The following is a 26,076-nucleotide window of genomic DNA, read 5'->3' as shown; positions in this document are numbered from 1 at the left end:
GGCACTTTGGGAGACCAAGGCAGGAGGATCACTTGAACTCAGGAGTTTAAGATCGGCCTGGGAAACATAGTGAGACTCTGTCTCTGCAAAAATAAATAAATAAGTAACTGAAAATTATTTTCAGTTCAGGATAGTTTCACTGGAAGATAAAAAACCCCAGAAGACTAGCTAAAATTTATATAAAAGGCTAATTAATGTGGAATTTTTAAGTTTTGAAAAAAGCAGTCTACTCTGAATCATGGATGGCTTTTCCCAGCCTAAAATTTACTACCATCTTTCTACCCACTATAATATAATATTTTTTTATAAAAAAATTTTATTCTAGAGGAAGTAAAACTTATCTCAGATTTTTACTCATATTGGATTTCCATGCCTAGGAGAACTTACACACTAAATCTTTCCTGCTTCAGCCTTTTTCAATCTGTCTGGGACATCTGCTGAAGATGTGTAGTGAGTCTCTAAGGTCCCTTCCAGTTTTATGATTCTGCAGGGAGAGAAAGCAGGCTGAAGAGAGTACTATATGGCCCATAGCAAAAAAGTAAAAAGACAAAAGACTAGTATAGTATTGAAGGGTTGAAAAGCAAAAGAGAATGGTAAGTAACGTTCCATGGAATAAGACCTGAAGCAACAGATAATAACTGAAGCAGCAGCCAGAGGAGCTGAAGCAAACCCATCAAAAGGGTTTGTGAGTTTGTTAAGAGAATAAAAATAGTTCACATTTATTGAGTTCTTATTACATGCTAGTATTGTTCTGACCACTTAAATATACTATTTAATGCTCATAATTCTTTTTACCAAAAACAGATACGAATACTAAGTAACAAAGAAGTTCTCAATACTGCTCCAACTTTGGCATGTATAGGAATCACATGGGGATAAATGCAGTTCTGAATCAGCAGGTCTGGGTAAGACCTGAGAAAGTGCATTTCTTTTTTTTTCTTTTTGAGATGGAGTCTCACTCTGTCACCCGGACTAGAGTGCAGTGGCCCGATCTCAGCTCACTGCAACTTTAGCCCCCCAGGTTCAAGCAATTCTCCTGCTTCAGCCTCCCAAGTAGCTAGGATTACAGGTGCATGCCACAGTGCTCAGCTAATTTTTTTGTATTTTAGTAGAGACAGGGTTTCACTGTGTTGCCCAGGCTGGTCTCGAACTCCTGAGCTCAGGCAATCTGCCCACCTCGGCCTCCCTAAGTGCTAGGATAACAGGCGTGAGCCACCGCACCCGGCCTGAGAAGGTGCATTTCTAACAAACTCTTGGGTGATGCTGATCTAGCAACTCAGGGATGAAACTTTGAGTAGTAAAATATAACTAAATAGAAGAATCAAAATTCAAATTATGGCAACCTGAGTCCAAAACAAATATTATTTGAAAGAAATTTGTTATATTTAGAAGCACTGTGGTTGCCTATGAATTTTCTTGTTCTGAACAAGAACATTTAAAAATTAGCATATCCTAAGTGCTAACAACCATAATTATACTGCCTTAGGACTCTCAAAGCCAAAATGACACTGATTCTTCACACATTCTCACATAAATTTTTAAAAGATTACATAGAGACATGTAGGTTTATCTATGGCCATCAATTTTTCAAAAGAATCACTTCATTTACCATTATAAAAGAAATATAATATTATTCCACATCTTGGAAAATCCAAACTAACTGTCATAGGATTAATTTTTTAGCAGGTTGCTCCCTATACAGTTAAATAGAACAGAATGGATAAACAATAATCCCATTTACAGAGAATTTCAAATGAAAAGAGTAGGAAAATAAGTTTTGGAAGTCTCTTAAAGGTGAAGAGAAACAGTACTTTTCACGTTAATTTCTGCAAAAAAAAAAAAATATTTCTAGAGAATCCATCAGAGGAACTAAAAGTAGAAAAAACTTCTTTTTACTAAACCAAGACGACATGTCTTCAAAAGAAATGAAAATGGCCAGGCGCAGTGACTCACACCTGCAATCCCAGCACTTTGGGAGGCCAAGGTGGGCGGATCACCTGAGGTCAAGAGTTCAAGACCAGCCTGGCCAACATGGCGAAACCCCATCTCTACTAAAAAATACAAAATTAGCCGGGCGTGGTGGTGCATGGCTGTAATCCCAGCTACTTGGGAGGCTGAGGCAGGAGAATCGGTTGAACCCAGGAGGCAGAAGTTGCAGTGAGCCGAGATCGCGCCACTGCACTCCAGCCTGGGCAACAAGAGTGAAACTCAGTCTCAAAAAGTAAAAAAGGAAAATGTAGAAATTACAACTAAGACTATGATCAAGAACAAGGTAGGGAAATAAAAGGGGGCATAATTTAGAATTATATACTTTGAGCAGTTTGAACAAGTTCTCTTAGAAGGAACTGGTGAACTGGCAGATGAAATGTATTCAGTGATGCATGGTATGGAGCAGAAAAGTTGAGCAGATCCTTTTCTCTGATAAGCAGTTTGCCCCTTCTGGAGAATTTTTTTACAACCAGCACAGGAAACCTGAATAGCTGTGGTTGAAACTGAAGGAAGCATTTTACTCATGCCAGATGATGCCAGAGAAAGCTGAATGCCTGCAGTCAACTGTGAAGCTATAAAAACACAAGAGGGAGAAAAAAAAATTGGTATTTACACAAAATTAAGTAGGCATTCTTTTATTCTTTCTTTCTTTTTTTAGAGACAGGGTCTTGCTCTGTTGCCCTCTTTTGCACTCTAGGCAGTGTAGTGATATGATCATGGCTCACTACAGCCTTGACATCCTGTACTCAAGTGACCCTCTCACCACCTGGTGCGGTGGCTCACGCCTGTAATCCCAGCACTTTGGGAGGCCGAGGCAGGTGGATCACCTGAGGTCAGAAGTTCAAGACCAGCTTGGCCAACATGGTGAAACCCCATCTCAATTAAAAATACAAAATTAGCCAGGTGTGGTGGCTAACGCCTGTAATCCCAGCATTTTGGGAGGCCAAGGTGGGTGGATCACGAGTTCAAGAGATTGAGACCATCCTGGGCAACATGGTGAAACCCCATCTCTACTAAAAATATAAAAATTAGCTGGGCATGGTGGCACACGCCTGTAGTCCCAGCTACTCGGGAGGCTGAGGCAGGAGAATCGCTTGAACCCGAGAGGTGGAGGCTGCAGTGAGGCAAGATCATGCACTGCCCTCCAGCCTGGCAAAAGAGCGAGACTCTGTCTCAAAACAAACAAAATTATCTGGGTGTGGTGGTGCGTGCCTGTGATCCTAGTTACTTGGGAGGCTGAGGCAGGAGCACTGCTTGAACCTGGGCAGCAGATGTTGCAGTGAGCCAAGATTGTGCCATTGCATTCCAGCCTGGGCAACAAGAGTGGAAATTCCATCTCAAAAAAAACCAAAAACCTCCCGCCCCAGCCTCCCAAGTAGCTGGCACTATAGGCACGCACCACCACACCTGGTTTTTAAATTTTCTATAGAGACGGGATCTCACTATGTTGCCCAGGCTGGTCTCAAACTCCTGCCCTCAAGCTGATCCTTCCACCTTGGCCTCCCAAAATGTTGGGATTACAGGTATGAGGCACCATGCCCAGCCTCTTTCATTTTCTTCTCTTTTTTTTTTTTTTTAGACGGAGTCTCACTCTGTTGCCCAGGCTGGAGTGCAGTGGTGCAATCTTGGCTCACCACAACCTCTGTCTCCCAGGTTCAAGCGAATCTTCTGCCTCAGCCTCCTGAGTAGCTGGGATTACAGGCATGAGCCACCATGCCTGGCTAATTTTATATTTGTAGTAGAGACGGGGTTACACTATGTTGGCCAAACTGGTCTCGAACTCCTGACGTCAAGATCCGCCTGCCTTGGCCTCCCAAAGTGCTGGGATTACAGGCGTGAGCCACCGTGCAGGGCCTCTCTTCCATTTTCTTACAGGTTACTTCTCCTGGACTTAAAACCCAACACAAACAGAGCAATATTCAAAGGCATGAAAAAAGATTGAATCAGCTATCATATTGGTCTGAATAAACATAATTAACTTAAATAATTCTATTACCACTCTCTGAAAACACAGCGTTTATTTTCAGTTCATTCTCCTGAGTTCTGGACTGTTGCCTATGACAATACTCCTAAAAAGAAAAAAAAATACTTAAAAATAATGAATACAATGAATTTAAGATAACCAGTCATTCAACAGAAAATGATAAATTGTGGTCAGGTCTGGTCAATGAATTGTATAACTGAATTGAACCAAAATACACAGGTATGCACTACCCTTATGGTGCTCTTTGGCTGACAACACCAATCACCCAATACATTATTTTCTATGGTATCCAGGTGTGACATCAGAATCTTTGTCAACAAAATCCCTCCATTCACTATCAATAGGGAGCAGACATATTGAATTACAACTATTTTCCCTACTTGTTTTTTCTTTTTCTTTTTTTTTTTTGAGACAAGATCTCACTCTGTCACCCAGGCTGGAGTACAGTGACATGATCTCGTCTCACTATAACCTACTTCTGGGTTCAAGTGATTCTTGTGCCTCAGCCTCCCAAGTAGCTGGGACTACAGGCACATGCCTCCATGCCCGGCTAATTTTTTAATATTTAGTGGAGATGTTGCCCATGGTTTTGAACTCCTGGCCTCAAGTGATCTGCCTGTCTCACCCTCCCAAAATGCTGGGATTACAGGCATGAGCCACCATACCCAGCCTTCCCTGCTTATTCTAATCATTAACAGCTAATTGTCTTCATAAAGACCTTAACCCCAGAAATTGTCAATTGGGCAGAATGATTCTTACAAAGGACAATTTTTTCAGAGCAGGAGGCAATTTCATAGCCACCATATCTAAACTTGATCTATGCCTGAATGTCCATGGCATGAAGAAGCAATAGATAGTTCCTAGATGAGTAACATTCCCCAGTGTTAACAACTCAATGGTAAGCATACCCTTATTTAATATTAATCTACTTTAGGCTATTTCTAAATAGAATACTACAAATAAATTACTCTTTTTAGTGATTTTTTTCTTTCATTAGAACTTTCAGTTGGTTCACAGTTCACATACAAACATTCCTTTTTTTTTTTTTTTTAAGAGATAGGGTCTCGCTTCGTTACCTAGGCTAGAGTGCAATGGCACAATCATAGCTCACTGCTTCCTTGAATTCCTGGGCTCAAGCGATCCTCCTGCTGTAGCCTCTCATGTAGCTGAGACTACAGGCGTGCACCACTATGCCTGGCTAATTTTTGTATTTTTTATAGAGACAAGGTCTTGTCATCCGGTTGGTCTCAAACTCTTGGGCTCAAGTGATCCTCCCACCTTGGCCTCCCAAAGTTCTGGGATTACAGGTGTGAGCCACTGTGCCTGGCCACATATACAAACATTCTAAGGAATGTTTTCCCTACTTAAACAATACTCACAGCTCAAGTCAGTTCATCTTTTATAGGTTCTTTAGTGATACGTCTAAAAAAATTTTTTTAAATTTACATAAAAAATTAGATTAAAAAATGTAATTTGTATTGTTTCAAGTTAAGAAAAACAAAATGTGTTAACCTTCTCTGGAAGTAGAATCTGGCAAAAAAAAAAGTGTTAACCTTAGCTAGGCCCACAACACCCCAAACAATCCTTTTACCTATGCAAAAACCCAATTCCAAACAGTCTAATCTTTCCTCAAATCATTTTCTTACATATACTTGTAGTGGCACTTAACAACATATACCTTGTATTATTTAATTAACTGCTTTGGAGGAGATAAGGATTTGAGTTTTTCAATGAGTAATTTCAGCACCTTCGTAAGTAAAATGTATAGTTAAACGCTGCTCTAGAAATAATGGAAATAAGGGAAAATATTTACTTGAGCATTGTCGGGTTCTGTCTTAATTTCATCTAGCAGCCCCAGCTGTGATGCCACTGCCTTGTCACACTCACCACCTAACAGTGGTTCTTTCATTTTAGTATCTGATGCAAAGGAATTCTCCAGTTCCAAACTAATGGGTTTCTTCCTGAAGAACAGTTTCCAGATTCCTAAAATAAAATATTGATAAACAGTTTGATTTTAAAATTAGTCCTTTTAAATATGGTAACTTTCTAGAACCACAAAAGGGTCTTTAGACAGCTTGGCATCAAGGTTCCTTCACTGTAAGAACACTGGCTTCTTTCCTTTCGTCCATTATTCTTCAATATAGTTTTGCTCTATACTTCTCTGGTAGCTACTACCAACTCTGTGCCTTCTTCTGGAAATAGTCTCCATTTCTGTTCCCCCAAGACTGAATGCAGCATAAAACCACCAAAACTAACAAGTGTATTTTTAACTTTTCAATAGTAGAAAATGTAAAGCTTTCGGCCAGGGTTGGTGGCTCACACCTGTAAACCCAGCACTTTGGGAGGCCGAGGTGGGCGGATCACTTGAGGTCAGGAGTTTGAGACCAGCCTGGCCAACATGGTGAAACCCCATCTCTACTAAAGATACAAAAATTAGCCGGGTTGTGGTGGCACGTACCTGTAATCCCAGCTACTCGGGAGGCTGAGGCACGAGAATCGCTTGAACCTGGGAGGTGGAGGTCGCAGTGAATGGACATTGAGCCACTGCACTCCAGCCTGGGCGACAGAGTGAGACTGTGTCTCAACAAACAAACAAACAAAAAAGAAATGTAAAGCTTTCTATCTGAGGTTAATCCAATCTGTACTCACTACCCCTCTCTGCCCTCCAGTTATCCTTCTCATTTGCTTCTTCAGTTCCTCTTCCCCTCCTATTGATTCCAGGATATAAGCACTTAAATACATTCTAGAATCTAAAGCTATCTGCCCTCTCTCTGACCACTCCTTTCCCCATTCTTGAAATTCCTTTCATTTTTCTTACTCCTAGGTCTCCTATTTCTCATTTTACCTCTTTGCCAATATTTTTCACAAATACTTATTTTACCTGCTTCTAAAATGTTTGTGTTCCTCAAAAACACAATTCCCGGCCGGGCGCGGTGGCTCACGCTTGTAATCCCAGCACTTTGGGAGGCCGAGGCGGGTGGATCACGAGGTCAGGAGATCGAGACCACGGTGAAACCCCGTCTCTACTAAAAATACAAAAAATTAGCCGGGCGTGGTGGCGGGCGCCTGTAGTCCCAGCTACTCGGAGAGGCTGAGGCAGGAGAATGGCATGAACCCGGGAGGTGGAGCTTGCAGTGAGCCGAGACTGCGCCACTGCACTCCAGCCTGGGCGACAGAGCGAGACTCCGTCTCAAAACAAACAAACAAACAAACAAACAAACAAAGAAAAAAAAACACAATTCCCCAGTACTCTCCTTGCCTGCTCTATGATCTTGAACTCCAGGCTTTAAAAAACTAACAAAGTCGGCTGGGCACAGTGGCTCACGCCTGTAATCTCAACACTCTGGGAGGCTGAGGTGGGTGGAGCACGTGAGATCAGGAGTTTGAGACAAGTCTGGTCAACATGCTGAAATCCCATCTCTACTAAAAATACAAAAAATTAGGCTTGGTGGCGTGCACCAGTAATCCCAGCTACTCGGTAGGCTGAGGCAGAAGAATAGCTTGAACCTGGGAGGCAGAGGTTGCAGTGGGCCAAGATCGCGCCACTGCACTCCAGCCTGGGTGACAGAGCGAGACTCTGTCAAGAAAGAAAAGAAAAGAAAAGAAAAGAAAAAGAAAGGAAAGAAAGAAAGAGAAAGAAAGAAAGGTAGGAAAGAAAGAAAGAGAAAGAAAGGTAGGAAAGAAAGAAAAGAAAGAAAAGAAAAGAGAAAAGAAAAGAAAAGAAAAGACAAGACCTGTGGGCCAGGAGCAGTGGTTCACGCCTGTAATCCCAGCACTTTGGGAGGCCAAGGCGGATGGATCACCTGAGGTCAGGAGTTTGAGACTAGCCTGGCGAACAAGGCGAAATCCCGTCTCTACTAAAAATATATAAAAAAAATCAACCGGGTGTGGTGGTGTGTGCCTGTGATCTCAGCTACTCAGGAGGCTGAGGCAGCAGAATCACTTCAACCCAGGAGGCAGAGGCTGCAGTGAACTGAGATCACACCACTGCACTCCACCCTGGGCAACAGAGCGAGATTCTGTCTCAAACAAACAAAAAAACCAAGTCTTTGGCCAGGCGCAGTGGCTCATACCTGTAATCTCAGCACTTTGGGAGGCTGAGGCAGGTGGATCACCTGAGGTGAGGAGTTTGAGACGAGCCTGGCCAACATGGCTAAACCCCGTCTCTACTAAAAATACAAAAATTAGCTGGGCATGGTGGCAGGCGCCTGTAATCCCAGTTACTCCGGAGGCTGAGGCAGGAGAATAACTTGAAAACGGGAGGCAGAGGTTGCAGTGAGCCAAGATTGTGCCATTGCACTCTAGCCTGGGAGACAGAGCGAGACTCCATCTCAAAAAACAAAACAAAACAAAACAAAACAAAACAAAACAAAACAAACAAAAACCAAGTCTTTTTCTCTTTTTTTTTGAGACAAGGTCTCGCTCTGTCACTCAGGCAGTGGCACTATCTCAGTTCACTGCAGCCTCACCCTCCTGGGATCAAGCAATTCTCCCACCTTAGTCTCCCACGTAGCTGGGACCACAGGCATGTGCCACCATGCCCAGCTAATTTTTTTTTTTTTTTTTTTGTAGAGAAGGTGTCTCACTATGTTGCCCAGACTGATCTTGAACTCCTGGGCTCAATTGATCCTCTCACCTCAGCCTCCCAAAGTGCTCGAATGACAGGTGTCCATCTGCACCTGGCCTGTGATCACAACCTCAGATTCAACTATCACCTATGGGCTGTTTTTCCCCAACATTCCTGAGCTGTGGCCCACATACCTAATTGCATATTAAATAGCTCCACTTGGCCGGGGCAGTGGCTCACGCCTGTAATCCCAGCACTTTGGGAGGCCGAGGCAGGTGGATCATGAGGTCAGGAGATCAAGATCATCTTGGCTAACACAGTGAAACCCCATCTCTACTAAAAATGCAAAAAAAATTATCCAGGCGTGGTGGCAGGCACCTGTAGTCCCAGCTACTGGGAGGCTGAGGCAAGAGAATGGCGTGAACCCGGGAGACGGAGCTTGCAGTGAGCCGAGATTGCGCCACTGCACTCCAGGCTGGGAGACTCCGTCTCAAAATAAATAAATAAATAAATAAATATCTCCACTTGAATGTTCCACAGTTCCCTCAAACTCAAGGGATTTGAACTCTGGTCTCAAGCAATCCTCTTGACTCAGTAAAACTACATTCTTTTATTACCCCAACAAACCTGCTTTACAGATATTCCCTTTTTTGGTAGATAGCAGTATCATATACCTAATTTCCCATGCCAGAAATCTAGGATTAACCTGGAATTATTCTTCTTCTCCCTAAATCTAATTATGAAATTAGATCAATCTACCTTTTAAGTCTTTTTTTTTTGAGACAAGAGTTTTGCTCTCGTTGCCCAGGATGGAGTGCAATGGCGCGATCTCAGCTCACTGCAACCACAGCCTCCCGGGTTCAAGTGATTCTCCTGCCTCAGCCTCCCGAGTAGCTGGGATTACAGGCACGTGCCACCACGCCCGGCTAATTTTGTATTTTTGGTAGAGACAGGGTTTCTCCATGTCGGTCAGGCTAGTCTCGAACTCCTGACCTCAGGTGATCCGCCTGCCTCGGCATCCCAAAATGCTGGAATTACAGGCGTGAGCCACCACACCCAGTCAAATAAATCTTAAGTCTATTTTCCCATCACACATGCCTGCCGGCTTCTCCTCACTATCCAAATCAATAGATTCCTTTTTGGTCAATCTTACAACTATTGAGGAACCACGAAAGCAAGGTCTCATTTTCTTTTTTCATTAAAGTTCTGGGGTGTATGTGCAGAACGTGCAGTTTTGTTCTATAGGTATACACACACCATGGTGGTTTGCTGCACCCATCAACCTGTCACCTATATTAGGTATAGTTTCTAATGCTATCCCTCCCAGCAAGGTCTCTTTTTCAAAGACAGATTGGTTCCTTGTTTTCTACTTTTTCCTTGACTGAGGCCTACTTTCCACTTATCTGGTAGCTGTTACCTCTGATTCTAAATCCTTTGGAACTCTTTCCCTTCCTGCCACCCTAGCTTAGCTTCAGAGTGCAAGTCTTCCTGTCTCCTAGATCCTTAAAAAAGAGACTTACAGGCCGGGCTCAGTGGCTCACGCCTGTAATCGTAGCACTTTGGGAGGCCGAGGCGGGCGGATCACGAGGTCGGGAGATCAAGACCATCCTGGCTAACATGGTGAAACCCTGTCTCTACTAAAATACAAAAAAATTAGCCGGGCATGGTGGCGGGTGTCTGTAGTCCCAGATACTCCGGGAGGCTGAGGCAGGAGAATGGCGTGAACCCAGGAGGCGGAGCTTGCAGTGAGCCGAGGGAAAAAAAAAAAAAAAAAAGAGCCTTATATCGGGCACCTGTAGTCCCAGCTACTCGGGAGGCTGAGGCAGGAGAATGGTGTGAATCTGGGAGGCAGAGCTTGCAGTGAGCCAAGATCACGCCACTGCATTCCAGCCTGGGTGACAGAACGAGGCTCTGTCTCAAAAAAAAAAAAAAAAAGAAAGCCTTACAACTAATCATTATGGAGGGCAGATGATAACTAACACAAATGTGGAGAAGTTGAAGTTGTTACAGGATCACTTAGAATAATGGGCTCCAAAAAAGAAAAAAAAACAAAAAACCTCTTATAGGAGTAATTCCAGGACTACGGTTTTATTCTGGGTTAGTACATGAAAGACCCAAGTAATTCTGCCATTATTTTTTATTTCTGTGATTGGGGCTCAACCACCTTCCCTCATTTCCATCTTTAGCTCAGTTTTTGTTGAAAGTTCCTATCCCAATGCAGAAAGTTAAATAAGGCCTGAGTATCAAGTGCAATAAATAGCTCATACAGCCTCTGTCCAGCCCATTTGAGCATTATACACAAGCAGTAAAGCAAAACTCACTAAAAATTAACTATTTGTCATTAGGTAGATTCCCTTCACCTGAAAGTATATATGCCATGCAAGTCTAAACACCAATTAAAAACAATGCACCGAGTTTTGTGCAGTGGCGGTATCACAGCCAATGAGGTTTACGTGAGGTACAATTATTGTTATTTGTAAGACAAAACAAAACAAAGTACCTATAAGCTTTGGCATCTTGCAACTCCTTCAAACATGTCATCATACAAACATAAAAATAGTGGAGGCTGGGCGCAGTGGCTCATGCCTGAAATCCCAGTGCTCTGGGAGGCTGAGGTGGGTGGATCAGGAGGTCAGGAGTTTGAGACCAGCCTGGCCAACATAGTGAAACCCCATCTCCACTAAAAAATATAAAAAATTAGCCGGGCGTGGTGGTTGGTGCCTGTAATCCCGGCTACTCGGGAGGCTGAGACAGTAGAATCGCTTGAATCTGGGAGGCAAAAGTGTGAGACTCTGTCTCAAAAAAAAAAAAAAAAAAAGGAAAGCATCCTGAAAATTTCTGAGGCAAGGGAAAAGGCTATGCAACATTTGTTTGGGTATAAGAAGAGCAAAACATGTATTAGTGACAGATTCATTACTTCCTTATTACTTCCTTTTCCAACAAGATGCACATTAGAGTAAAATAAGTCCTACAGACTTCCTTTTAATATAGCCCTACTCATCTTTCCAAAGTAGGGCTAAATCATAGTATGAAAGAGTACAGGTATTAATAGTCAAAGGATGAATGTTGCACATCTTCCTGCTGGGCAATACTACTTGGCAGTAATATAAAATATATACACATATATATACATACACACATTTTGAGATGGAATCTCACTCTGTTGCCCAGGCTGGAGTGCAGCGGTGCGATCATGGCTCACTGCAACCTCCACCTCCTGGGTTCAAGCGATTCTCCTGCCTCAGCATCCTGAGTAGCTGGGATTACAGGCACGCGCCACCACGCTCAGCTAATTTTTGTATTTTTAGTGGAGACGGGTTTTCACCATGTTGGCCAAGATGGTCTCAATCACCTGACCTTGTCATCCACCCGCCTCGGCCACCCAAAATGTTGGGATTACAGACGTGAGCCACCGCACCCGGCCATAAAATATTTTAATTTAAACCAAAGAGAGAAATATGATAAGAGCAGACAACAAAATTCACATTCATTTTTTTTTCTTGAGATGGAATCTCTCTCTGTTGCCCAGGCTGGAGTGCAGTGGCACAATCTCAGCTCACTGCAACCTCTGTCTCCCAGGTTCAACCAATTATCTGCCTCAGCCTCCTGAATAGCTAGGATTATAGGCGCCAGCCAGCATGCCTGGCTAAGTTTTGTATTTTTAGTAGAGACCGGGTTTCACCATCTTGGCCAGGCTGGTCTTGAACTCCTGACCTCATGATCCACTGGCCTCAGCCTCCCAAAGCGCTGGGATTACAGGCATGAGCCACTGCACCCGGCCCATATTCATTCTTAAAGTAAAACACGAGATCACAAAGAAACTGCAAGTTTTGAGGTCAGGCGTGGTGGCTCATGCCTGTAATCCTAATACTTTGGGAGGCCAGCGCGGGCTGATCACCTGAGGTCGGGAGTTCGAGACCAGCCTGACCAACGTGGAGAAACCCCGTCTCTACTAAAAATACAAAAAATTAGCCGAGCGTGGTGGTGCATGCCTGTAATCCCAGCTATTTGGGAGGCTGAGGCAAGAGAATCACTTGCACCCAGGAGGTAGAGGTTGAGCGAACTGAGATTGCGCCATTGCACTCTAGCCTGGGCAAGAAGAGCAAAACTCCATCTCAAAAAAAAAAAAAAGAAAATGCAAGTTTCCAGAGTTATTTCCAGATACACATATAGACCTCCAGGGGATATCATCTAGATTCCTCCTGGAAAATTAGTACAATAGTATTTATATAACCCTGATGGTTTAAACTACTGTTAAAAAATGAATTTTTGGGCCGGCACAGTGGCTCACCTCTGTAATCTCAGCACTTTGGGAGCCTGAGGTGGGCAGATTACCTGAGGTCAGGAGTTTGAGACTAGCCTGGCCAACATGGTGAAACCCCTACTAAAAATACAAAAAATTAGTCAGGTGCGGTGACACACACCTGTAGTTCCAGCTCTTGGGAGGCTGAGACAGGAGAATCTCTTGACCTGGGAATCACAGGCTGCTGTGAGCGGAGATTGTGCTACTGCACTCCAGCCTGGGTGCGACAGAGCAAGACTCCATCTCAAAAAAAAAAAAAAGGCCGGGTGCGGTGGCTCACGCCTGTAATCCCAGCATTTTGGAAGGCTGAGGTGGGTGGATCACAGGGTCAGGAGTTCAAGATCAGCCTGGCCAAGATGGTGAAACCCCGTTTCTACTAAAAATACAAAAAAAATTAGCCGAATGTGGTGGTGAGCACCTGTAATCCTCTGCTGAGGCAGAGAATTGCTTAAACTCAGGAGGCGGAGGATGCGGTGAGCCAAGATCGGGCCACTGCACTCAAGCCTGGGCGACAGTGCGAAACTGCATCTCAAAAGAAGAAAAAAGAATTTTTTAACTGAAAAAAAATTGCATGAGATTTCAACGAAATACAAGGCAGTTACAATAATGAAAGGAAACTGCATGACGATGAATAAGATTCACAGACATATAATCTCAAAACTAATTTATATAGAGACTTTTTTTTACTGCTACAGATTAAGTTATAATTTTGATTGGAGACAGAGTTGAACAAATTTAGCAACAGTCATTTTCTGCTTTTTATAAATAGCCCAGACTGCAGTCCCAGCTACTCAGGAGGCTGAGGCGGGAGGATCACCTGAACCTGGGAGGCAGAGGTTGCAGTGAGATACGATTGCACCACCGCACTCCAGCCTGTGTGACAGAGTAAGATTCCATCTCAGAATAAATAAATAAAATAAACTAACAACCCAATATTGAAAATTTTGGGAAAAAACCTTAAAATTCTGTATACATTGAAAATTTTGGGAAAAAACCTTAAAATTCTGTATGAATATAAATATGACTTGAAGAAATGATTTTAAAAAGCCACATTATGAATGACAGTGATTTATATAATGAAATTCAAATCTTCTATATTTTCTGTGATAAAAATTTACCATGAGTAACCCAAATATAATGTTTAAACATAATACATAAAATTGAATTCTGTCATCATTGATAATTTGCTTACTTTCAGTCCTGAAAACCACAGCTTTACATGTATTTTTCTATTTGGTCATTACAAAGGTGTATTTGTCACAGCAGGAGGATGGAACTCATTTTATTCCATGATGTGTTAGCTTAATTTATAACTTTTAAATATTTAGACACAGAGTATGTGGGCTTCCATTCATACTCTTAGCAAGGACCCCACAAATGCTAGGGGCCAGTGTGAACCTAGCACTCCAACCACAAGTACATTTCAAAATTAGGCTGGGAATGAGGGGTACAGAATACTGATTTAACAAAAATAATTCCCTATTAGAGCTAGGTGGCTGGCATGTGCCACACCAAAGGCAGGAAAGGGCAGGCCCAGGAGAGCCCTAGGAATGACTGTTCAAGGAAGGAGGCTATTGTCCCTGAAGCTGGAATGTAGTCAAGGAGGTGGTTTCAAGGTCAGCAAAGGACAGCTGCAGCCAAAGAGCGATCTACAACAACCACAGGAGAAAACAATACCCTCCTCTTTGGGCCAGAGGGAAAGGGAGACAGATGTCAAGGCAAAGAATCAGCTGCACCTTAACCTCCTCACTTTACTTGTCCTCATACTGCTTTCCTTCCTGCAAAAGTCATTTCTGCCTAATCAGATCCTATGCAGTTTGTAAACCAACTGAGCTCCAGATTTTAACAGACTAGCAAGAATTAAAAATAATATGGGGGCCGGGCGCAGTGGCTCACGCCTGTAATCCCAGCACTTTAGGAGGCCGAGGCAGGTGGATCACGAGGTGAGGAGACCGAGACCATCCTGGCTAACACGGTGAAACCCTGTCTCTATTAAAAATACAAAAAATTAGCCGGGCGTGGTGGCGGGCGCCTGTAGTCCCAGCTACTCGGGAGGCTGAGGCAGGAGAAGGGCGTGAACCCGGGAGGCGGAGCTTGCAGTGAGCTGAGACAGTGCCACTGCACTCCAGCCTGGGCGACAGAGCGAGACTCTGTCTTAAAAAAAAAAAAAAATGGGGCCGGGCATGGTGGCTCACACCTGTAATGTAATCCCAGAACTTTGGGAGGCCAAGGCGGGTAAATCACCTGAGGTCAGGAGTTTGAGACCAGCCTGGCCAATATGGTGAAACCCTGTCTCTACTAAAAATACAAAAAAAATTAGCCAGGGCCAGGCACAGTGGCTCACACCTGTAATCCCAGCACTTTGGGAGGCCAAGGTGGGAGGATCACTTGAGGTCAGGAGTTCAAGACCAGCCTGGCCAACATGGTGAAACCCTATATTTACTATAAATACAAAAATTGGCAGGGCATGGTAGCACGCGCCTGTATTCTCAGCTACTAGGGAGGCTGAGACAGGAGAACTGCTTGAATCCAGCAGACGGAGGTTGCAGTGAGCTGAGATCACGTCATTGCACACTAGCCTGGGCGACAGAGCGAGACTCTGTCTCCAAAAGAAACCAAACCAAAACAAAACAAAAAACAGATAAATCCAGGCATAACAGAGTAGCCTTTAGCATACTAAATCCTTTCACTGGAATTAATTACAAAATTTAACAGACTTTACTGGTAAGGGGCTTTCCATGACAAAATAGTGGAAACCCAAGCAGAAAACAGCAGGAGATAGTTAGAAGTACTGGATTCTAAAGTAGCTGGAACTCAAGAGGCACAATATGGCAGAGGAGGGAACCACAGAAAAATAATATGCATACAAATCTCCCCTCCTCCAAGTCATTGGCGGAGTCCTAAACTGCACATTTACAGAGTGAGACTTCAAAAACTTAACAGAACACAGCAGTTAAATGTCAAAGAGCTAATAAGATTATAGCAGCTATGTTGAGTTGAGAGTTGAAATTTAAGACCAGCAAGATAGAGGGGTTTTGGTAAAGACCTGGATTTCTGGTTGAGACTCAAGGAGGGCCTTGCCCTAGGAGTAACGGCCATGCCCCAGGAGGAAAAGAGACCACTTCCAAGAAGAAAGGACAAACTGAAATAGACCAGCCTTAACAAGGCCTATAATCAACCCTCAACGGGATCAATGTCATCTGCTACTACTATCCACGTGCCTAATGGCAACCTTAGTCTGCTTTGAAGTACATCCAGATGCTAATAATGTTCATCCAAAATTTCCAGAATCCAGTAATAATTTATGGACTAAGAGGAATTTTTAAAATCCCAAAACTGACTGGAAAAAAAATGGCAATAGAAACAAACCCACAGGTGACTCAGATATTGTTCTTGTCAGGCAAGGACTTGGTTATGTTTGAGAAAACAGAGGAAAGATGGAGAAGTTCTGTAGTGACCTGGAATCCATCAAAAAAAAAAAAAAAAAAAAAAAAAGAGTTAAATGGAAAATCTAGAATTGGAAAACACAGTGAGGAAATTAAGAATTCAATAGATGAATATCAAATTAGTGAAGAAGACAAGCTAGAAGGTAGACTGATGCACAGAGATAAAAGGATGGAACATTGAAATAATGTGCCACGTGGGATCTCTTATTTAGTTCTAGAATAAGAGAAAACAGACAATGCAAAAGAAGCAGTATTTGAAAGAAAATACCAGGCAAGGTGGCTCACGCCTGTAATCCCAGAACTTTGGGAGGCCAAGGCAGGAGTTTGAGCCCAGGAGTTCGAGACCAGCGTAGGTGACATAGTGAGACCCTCATCTCTACAAAGAAATTAGAAAAATTAGCTGGGCATGGTGGTGGATGCCTGTAGCACAGGCTACATGGGAGGCTGAGGCTGGAGGATCACCTGAGCCCAGGAAAGAGTTCCAGGTTACAGTGAGCTATGACTGCACCACTGCACACCAGCCTGGGTGACAGACTGAGACAGTCTCGAAAAAAAAAAAAAATAATAAAAAATACCCACAATTTTTTGGGACAATTTCCCAAAACTGAAGAAAAACATCAAACCACATGAATTCAAGCTCTGTGAATCACAAATAAGATATAAAGAAAAACGTTGAGTAGGCATGTCATAGTTACACTGGTGAAAACCAAAAAGAGAATCTTAAAAGCAGTAAGGTTGGGTGTGGTGATTCACACTTGTAATTTGAACATGTCGGGATGTAGAGGACAGAGGACTGCTTAGCCCAGGAGTTCGACGCCACCCCCTGGCAGCATAGTGAGACCCCCATCTCTAAAAACAATTAAAAGATTAGCTGGGTATGATGGTGTGCATCTGGAGTCCCAGCTACTTGGGAGGCCAAGGTGGTAAGACTGCTTAAGCCGGGAGGGTGAGGCTACAGTGAGCTGTGATCAAGCCACTGCACACCAGCCTGGGGGACAGAGTGAGACCCTGTCTCAAAAAAAAAAAAAAAAAAAAGAAAAGAAATAATGAAACCCTAGAAGCCAATGTAGTATCTTTAAAGTGCTGGGGAAAAATCTACCTAAAATTTTATATTCAGTAAAAATATCCTTCAAGATTAAGAGCAAAATAAAGGCCGGGCGCGGTGGCTCACGCTTGTAATCCCAGCACTTTGGGAGGCCGAGGCGGGCGGATAATGAGGTCAGGAGATCGAGACCACGGCGAACAAAAAATTACCGGGCTGGTGGTGGCCTGTATCCCAGTACTGTAGGCTGAGGCAGGAAAAGGCTGAACCTGAGGTGCAGGCGTGAACCCGGGAGGCGGAGGTTGCAGTGAGCCGAGATCGCGCCACTGCACTCCAGCCTGGGTGACAGAGCGAGACTCCGTCTCAAAAAAAAAAAAAAAAAAAAAAAGAAATGCTACAGGAAATTCTTTTTTTTTGGAGACAGAGTTTTACTCTTGTTGCCCAGGCTGGAGTGCAATGGCACAATCTTGGGTCACTGCAACCTCCACCTCCCGGGTTCAAGCGATTCTCCTACCTCAGCCTCCTGAGTAGCTAGGATTACAGGCATGTGCTACCACTCCTGGCTAATTTTTTGTATCATTAGTAGAGATGGGGTTTCACCATGTTGGCCAGGCTGGTCTGGAACTCCTGACCCCAGGTGATCCACCCGCCTCGGCCTTCCAAAGTGCTGGGATTACGGGGGCGAGCCACCATGCCCGGCCACTAAAGGAAATTCTTTAAGCTAAAGTAAAATAGTAGATGGGAATTTAGCATAAAAGTTGGAAAGGAGGCCAGGCGTGGTGGCTCATGCCTGTAATCCCAACACTTTGGGAGGCTGAGGCAGGCGGATCACTTGAGGTCAGGAGTTCGTGACCAGCCTGGCCAACGTGGTGAAACCCCATCTCTACTAAAAATACAAAAATTAGCTGGGTATGGTGGTGCACACACCTGTAATCCCAGCTACTCGGGAGGCTGAGGCAGGAGAACTGCATGAACCCAGGAGGTGGAGGTTGCAGTGAGCCCAGATCATGCCACTGTACTCCAGCCTGGGTGACAGCGCAAGACTCCATTTCAAAAAAAAAAAAAAAAAAGTTGGAAAGGAAGAAAACTACTTTTATTTGTAGACATTACTGCATATAGAAAACTCTAAGGAACCTCCCCCAACTCACCCCCCACAAAAGAAACTATTAGAATAAGTGAATTCAGCAGAATCATAGGATAATACAAGATCCGCATTTTAGAACTTTTCTTATCGCTTATCTTCAACATTGTAGTAGAAGTTCTAGTCAGATCAATAAAGCAAGAAAAAATAAAAGACAAACTTTGAAAAGGCAGTAAAATTGTTATTATTCATGGATGACATGATTCTATACAAAGAAAATTCAAAAGAATCTCCAAATTATTAAGCTTAGCAAGACATTTGAAAATAAATTTTGGCCAGGTGCAGTGGCTCACGCCTGTCATCCTAGCAATTTGGGAGGCAGAGGCGGGTGGATTACCTGAGGTCAGGAGTTCAAGACCAGCCTAACATGGTGAAACCCGTATCTACTAAAAATAAAAAAGAATTAGCTGGGCGTGGTGGTGGGCGCCTGTAATACCAGCTACTCAGGAGGCTGAAACAGGAGAATCACTTGAACCTGGGTGTCAGAGGCTGCAGTGAGCTGAGATTGTGCCACTGCATTCCAGCTTGGGTGACACAGTGCGACCCCGTCTCAAACAAAAAAAAAATCAATTTTATTTCTTTATACTAGAACAGAAAAATATAAAAATAACCATTTTCTGCAGCAACATAAATATCAAATATAGGAATAAATCTAACGAAAGCTATTAAAGAACTCTACAGTGAAAACAAAACATTGCTGAGAGAAATTAAGGAAGATCTAAATAAATGCTCATTGATGGAAAGAGTCAATATTAAGTTAATTTTTCTCCTAATTAAGCTGTAGATGAAAATCCCAGCAGGGGTTTTTGTGGAATTTGCAAGGTAATTCTAATGTATATAGAATGTGCATAGAGCGTAGAATAACCAAGACAATCTCAAAAAAAAAAAAAGTTGGAAGGGCTTATAAAGCTACAGTAAATTAAGATAGTATGGTATGGACACAAGCAAAAACAAAACAGAGTCTGGAAGCAGATATACTCCTATCCCTTATTTCTTTGCATTATACCACTTCTTTATACGTTACACTTTGCTAAGATTTATTTTATTCGGCCGGGCACGGTGGCTCCTGTCTGCAATCCCAGCACTTTGAGAGGGTGGATCACCTGAGGTCGGAGTTCTAGACCAGCCTGGCCAACATGGTGAAACCCTTCTCTACTAAACAAAAATAAGCCAGGTGTGGTGTAATCCCAGCTACTTGGGAGGCTGAGGCAGGAGAATCACTTGAACTCGGAAGGTGGAGGTTGCAGTGAGCTGAGATCGTGCTACTGCACTCCAGTCTGGGCGACAAGAGTGAAATGCTGTCTCAAAAAAAAAAAAAAAAAAAAAATTTTATTCAACTGAGTTCTGCAAGGTCTTTTACTAGCCTGATGGGATGGCTGGAGGCAGAAGGCTACATGCTTTTCAAACCAAACTAAAATGTCCATGGTTAATTCTGCAGGCAATGAGGAGCCTTCATTTCCGAAGTGCCTTGGTACGGGGTTACACTGATGAGTAGGATGCCCTAGCCAGTAAGTATATACAAGGTACTGAGAAGAAATGAAAAAAGAAGATGGTCAGTCTTCTGGGAGGTGAAATTTGAGCTGGGTTTTAAAGTGTCTACCAACCAATGATGGCGGATATTCCTGGTATAGAGACAGCATGTACAAAACCACAAATAGCCGGGCACAGTGGCTCAAGCCTGTAATCCCAGCACTTTGAGAGGCTGAAGCGGGTGGATTGCTTCAATTCAGGAGTTCGAGACCAGCCTAGGCAACATGGAGATAACCTGTCTCTACAAAAAATATAAAAATTAGCTGGGCATAGTGGGAAGCACCTTGTTCCAGCTACTCTGGAGCCTGAGGTGGGAGGATCGCTTAAGCTCGTAAGGCTGAGACTGCTTGGTGAGCCGTGATCGTGTCACTGCACTCAGCCTGGGCCAAAGAGCGAGACCCTGTCTCAAAAAAAAAAAAAAAAAAAAAGAAGCACAAATATATGGGAACTAGAAGGAGTGGGACTATTGTTGCAGATAAAGTACAAGTGCAAGAGTGCTAGTAGAAGGAACTAGAAAGCTGAAAAAGTAGACACGGGTCATGTCAGGAAGGTCCCTGATACCAAATACCTTAAAAATAATCTTGTAAATCAGCAGCGTTCAAACTGTGCTTTTGGGGTTCAGCAAACTTTTTTTTTTTTTGAGACGGGGTCTCGCTCTGGAGTGCAGTGGCACGATCTCGACTAAATGCAACCTCTGCCTCCCGGTTCAAGCGATTCTTCTGCCTCAGCCTCCTAAATAGCTGAGATTACAGGCGCCTGCCACCAAGCCCAGCTAATTTTTGTACTTTTAGTAGAGACGAGGTTTTGCCATGTTGGCCAGGCTGGTCTCGAACTTCTGACCTCAAGTGATCCGCCCGCCTGGGCCTCCCAAAGTGTCAGGATTACAGGCGTGAGGCACCGCGCCCGGCCAGGAGTCAAACTTTTGAAAAATCACTGCTCGATGAAGGAGAACTACAGGTGTGATGGGGCCTCCGAAACGGAGGCTGCAGAGGGAGACCAAAGTCTGAAGGCCCAGTTACGACACAGGAGCAGGAGGCGGCGAGAATCGCTGGAAGCGGGGAGCAGTAACCCCCCGAATCTATGAGGGCAAGGTTAAAGGAGGCGACAAACACAATCCAGGTCAGGGCCTGGCCCGGAGTTCCCGACCCCCATCTGGCGGAATCCGCACTCAAAGCTCCGTCTCTAAAACCCCGACCCGGCGCGTCATCCTCCCTCCGACCGACAGCAGAAACCCTGCCCCTTTCGAGTAAGGCGCAGGAGTAAAGACCGAAACCAGAGCCGCATGAGGAGCCTTACTAATTTTTCTCAGAGACGCCCGCCGCCCAAAGATTCTCAAACAATCTTCGAGGCGAAACGGCCCCGCCGGCCCCGCCCCTCTCCCGTCGTGCTCTACGGCTGAGCATGCGCAGGGCCGCTGGCCCAGGGTGGTCCCAACTCCTTGAGTTGGGAAGGGCGACTTTGGGATAGAAAAGGTGGGAGAAGGGGGAGGGGAAGAGTCCTTACGGCCCGCATAGGATTTTACCCTTGAAGTCGTCGCTGGCTGGCAGCCAAAGTACGACCCTTGACTCAGAGCTCAGGCAGGGCAGTTAGATTTCCTGGATTTGAGAGATGGCTTTACTACTTAATAGGTGTGTGCTAGTAAGCGATTTGACAACTTCTATAAATCTCAATTTCTTCGTCCTTGAAATGGGGATAATTGTAGTGGCTGCATCGTAGGTTTCTAAAGATTAGGCAGCCTTCTGCAGAAGCTGGACTCAAAAAAAAAAAAAGATAAGACAGGCAATGTTAGTAAAGTGCCAGTTGCAGAGTAAATTCCTAGTAAAAGGAAATTATCCTCAGAGGTAGGGAGGGAGTTCAGACTTCTTTCATTAGTACATTAAAATTAAAATGACCCCGGGCTGGGCGTGGTGGGTCACACCTATAATTCCAGCACTTTGGAAGGCCGAGGCTGGTGGACTGCTTGAGTTCAGGAGTTCAAGACCATCCTGACCAACATGGAGAAACCCCGTCTGTATTAAAAATACAGAAATTAGCCGGGCATGGAGGCGGGCGCGTGTAATCCCAGCTACTTGGGAGTCTGAGGCAGTAGTAATCGCTTGAAGCCAGGAGGCAGAGGTTGCAGTGAGCTGAGATTGTACCACTGCACTTCTTCAGCCTGAGCGACAGAGAGAGACTGCGTCTCAAAAAGAAAAAAAAAAAAAAATTAAAATAACCCCAAACTGCATGTCAAAAATAATTTTAAGTGTTTTTTAACAATACTTTCAACACCTAAAAAAGTATAGGACGAACTAACTGTGCTATTCCTAAGGGCATAGGAGGATTCTAAAATATATATATAAGGTTGAAGGATGAACTTATTATAATCATATTTGACAATTACTTTTAAAGGAGATATTCTCAAAAATCTAAATTTGAGGCCCTTGTGAAGGTGAGGTCCGGACCAAAAGGGCCTCCTGATCCTTGCTGCTATGGTCCTTAAATATCCTTTGGAATTAGCCTCAATTCTAATATAAACCCTTTGGTAATTTGAAATATTATATGAATAACTGAAGTTAATTTCTCCAACATTTATTATTACCTTCTAATATTCATAATAATCTATTTAGACTGTTAGGATTAGAAAGGACCTTACTGAAATGATCTCTCCTTTAATGCTCCCTTCCTACCAAAGGAAAAGCTGAGGGCAAGAGGATAAAGGTAATTTGCCCCAAGTTACACAGCAACTCAGTGACTGGGATTAGATTGCAACCCAGAAATGAGTCCTGGTTCAGTGGGCATCCAAAGGCAAGTGATGTCATTGTAACTGCCCCGTGGGTTCGCCTTGCCGGCTACCTAAACAGAGTCCATTTATCAAGACAGGGAATTGCAATAGAGAAAGAGTAATTCACGCAGAGCCACCTGTGCGGGAGACTGAAATTTTATTATTATTTAAATCAGTCTCCTGGAGCATTTGGGAATCAGTTTTTAAGGACAACTGGTGGGTGGGGGGAAGCCAGTGAGCCAGGAGTGCTGATTGGTTAGGTAGGAAGCTGAAGCTGTCTGTCCTCTTGCACTGAGTTAGTTCCCTGGTGGGGGCCACAAGATCAGATGAGCCTGTTTAGCGATCTGGGTAGTACCAGCTGATCCATCAAATGCAGGGTCTGCAAAATATCTCAAGCACTGATCTTAGGAGCTGTTTAAGGAGGGTCAGAATCTTGGCCTCCAGCTGCATGACTCCTAAACCATAATTTCTAATCTTGTGGATAATTTGTTAATCTTATAAAGGCAGTCTAGTCCCCAGGCAAGGAGGAGGTTTGTTTTCGGAAGGGGCTGTTATTGTCTTTGTTTTAAACTATAAACTAAATTCCTCCCAAAGTTAGTTCAGCCTATGCCCAGGAAGGAACAAGGACAGTTTAAAGGTTAGAACCAAGATGGAGTCCATTAGGTTAGATCTCTTTCACGGTCTCAGTCATAATCTTGCAAAGGTGGTTTCATCATCATTACTAACTTCCTTGGGAGTTGAGTTGAAAAAATGGTAGGATTCATGATATCACAAAAAATTGTAAGGATGTGTGATAATTTTGAGATGTGATATTCCAACCACCCCCAGTGATAGATCTGAAAATTTGGCCCAATATTTCAAGCAGTAGATGTAGGTCACAAGTTGCATGCGTCTTTCTTGCCCTGAAGTCTCAATAGTTTATACTGGCTGAAAGATTAAGTCTTAAGGAATAAGAGGAGAGCTCTGGGAGATAGGAAGCTTGATTCATTCTTTTTCTTTCTTTCTTTTTTTTTTTTTGAGACAGAGTTTTGCTCTTGTCAACCCTGGCTGGAGTGCAATGGCGTGATCTTGGTGGCTCACTGCAACCTCTGCCTCCTGGGTTCAAGCGATTCTCCTGCTGCAGCCTCTCAAGTAGCTGGGACTACTGGCGTGCCCCACCATGCCCAGCTAATTTTGTATTTTTAGTAGAGATGGGGTTTTGCCATGTTGGCCAGTCCGGTCTTGAACTCCTGACCTCAAGTGATCTGTCCGCCTCAGCCTCCCCGCGTGCTGTGATTACAGGCGTGAGTCAACGTGCCTGGCTGATTCATTTGTTTTACTTTTTTTTTTCGAGATGGAGTTTCGCTCTTGTTGCCAGGCTGGAGTGCAATGGCGCAATCTTGGCTCACTGCAAACTTCACCTCCTTGGTTCAAGCGATTATCCTGCCTCAGCCTCCTGAGTAGTTGGGATTACAGGCATGCGCCACCATGCCCGGCTAATTTTGTATTTTTAGTAGAGATGGGGTTTCTTCATGTGGATCAGGCTGGCCTCAAACTCCTGACCTCAGGTGATCCGCTCACCTCAGCCTCCCAAAGTGCTGGGATTACAGGTGTGAGCCACCACATCCGGCCAGAAATCGAACCTTTTTTTACTGGAGGCATATGGGTAAAATCAATTTGCCAGTCCTGTACTGGAAGGTGTCCCCTGACTTGATGGGTTGGGAAAGAAGGGGGTCTAGTGTTGCAGTGGGGTGAAGCTTTCTGGCAAATAGAGCGTTGATGGGGAATGGCTTTTAACTGTTCTTTTATATCTGGGGTTATGTGTATATGGGAACTTAAGAAATGTAGAGGGCAATGGCTAGTGTGGAAGAGGTTGTGAATGTCCCGTGAAAGAGTTGCTTTTTCAGGGTCAGGTAGGACTAATTTGTTTTGTATGAACCAGTATGGGGGTTTGAATTGTGCCCCTGCCATGATTAGTTGTTGTATTTGGTGTTCTGGATAAAAGGAGGGGATATGTTGTATGAGGGGAAATAGGTATTGGGGAATTGGGTGATTGGTTGAGCACAATAGTCAGCCTCATAGTTCCCTAAGGAAATGTAGCTTTGGCCGGGCGCAGTGGCTCACGCTTGTAATCCCAGCACTTTGGGAGGCCGAGGCGGGCGGATCACGAGGTCAGGAGATCGAGACCACGGTGAAACCCTGTCTCTACTAAAAATACAAAAAAAAAAAAAAAAAATTAGCCGTAGCCCACTATCGGCGAGGCTGAGGCAGGAAATGGCTGAACCGGAGGCGAGTGACTTGTTGCCGAGATCCCACCAGCCTGGGGAAAAAAAAAAAAAAAAAAAAAAAAAAGAAATGTAGCTTTTATCTGATTGATGTCTTTGCAATGGATAACTGCAACCTTTCCTGGAAGTAAAGCTGCCTTTAGTAGATGATGGATTGGTTTTCCATTAATGATAGTTGTTCCCTTAGCCGTGAGATAGCCCTGCTCACTCCACATTTGGGCATTGGAATGGATGATGTTATAGGCATATTTAGAATTGGTGTGTTTATTAACTTGTGTGGTTTTTGCTAGGGTTAATGCTCTTATTAGGGCAACTAATTTCTGCTTTTTGGTAGGATGTGCTCAAAGGCAAGGGGGCAGCCTCTACAACTCTTTTAGGTGGGAGAGAGTGGGTGTCATCATGATATCCCTCAGTAATGGCATACCCTCTTGGAGGGGAGGGTTTTTTGATGGCTGCCATCTATAAACCAATCCAGGGCTTCCTTTATGTGAGTGGAAGTAAGGCAGGAGAATCACTTGAACCCAGCAGGCAGAGGTTGCAATGAGCTGAGATTGTGCCATTGCACTCCAGCCTGGGCAATAAGAGTGAAACTCTGACTCAAAAAAAACAAGAAACAACAAAAAAGCAAGACCCAACATATTGCTGCCTATAAGAGATTCACCTCACCATTAAAGACAAACATAAGCAAAGTGAAAGGATGGAAAAAGATTTTCTACGCAAACAGAAACCAAAAGTAAGCAGGAGTAGCCACACTTATGTCAGATAAAATAGAACTTAAGTCAAAAAGTGTAAAAAGAGACAAGGTCGTTATGTATGACAAGGGGGTCAATTTAACAAGAGGATATAACAATTATAAATATATATGTGCTACCATCCTGGCTAACACAGTGAAACCCCATCTCTACTAAAAATACAAAAAATTAGCTGGGCCTGGTGGCGGATGCCCGTAGTCCCAGCTACTCAGGAGGCTGAGGCAGGAGAATGGCATGAACCCGGAGCTTGCAGTGAGCCGAGATCACGCCTCTGCACTCCAGCCTGGGCAACAGAGT

General features: G+C 43.9%; 1 protein-coding gene across 7 annotated transcripts in view; it reads right to left on the bottom strand.

Annotated features, from left to right (window-relative positions):
• Positions 1-21,377, bottom strand: part of ZMYM1 (zinc finger MYM-type containing 1) — a 43,657-nt gene extending 22,280 nt beyond the window's left edge. For 3 of the 7 annotated variants that reach the window (XM_032160199.2, XM_032160193.2, XM_032160194.2), the window contains exons 1-4: positions 6,432-6,734; positions 5,787-5,956; positions 3,986-4,058; positions 2,312-2,561 (exon numbers count right to left, since the gene is read on the bottom strand). In XM_032160199.2, the coding sequence (XP_032016090.1) occupies positions 2,312-2,561; positions 3,986-4,058; positions 5,787-5,956; positions 6,432-6,510 (572 nt within the window). In that variant the 5' untranslated portion in view covers positions 6,511-6,734. Of the gene's footprint in view, positions 1-2,311; positions 2,562-3,985; positions 4,059-5,786; positions 5,957-6,431; positions 6,735-6,854; positions 7,149-21,298 lie in introns of those variants that run through there. The other 4 variants (XM_058443377.1, XM_032160195.2, XM_058443378.1 and 1 more) reach the window with 4 other exon arrangements.
• Between the last annotated feature and the right edge of the window lie 4,699 nt (positions 21,378-26,076).

Source organism: Hylobates moloch, unplaced genomic scaffold (assembly GCF_009828535.3).
Source record: "Hylobates moloch isolate HMO894 unplaced genomic scaffold, HMol_V3 SCAFFOLD_8, whole genome shotgun sequence".
In the NCBI taxonomy this organism is placed as follows: domain Eukaryota; kingdom Metazoa; phylum Chordata; class Mammalia; order Primates; family Hylobatidae; genus Hylobates; species Hylobates moloch.
Note: the sequence above shows the minus strand (reverse complement) of the source record. Positions and strands in the feature narration are given on the sequence as shown.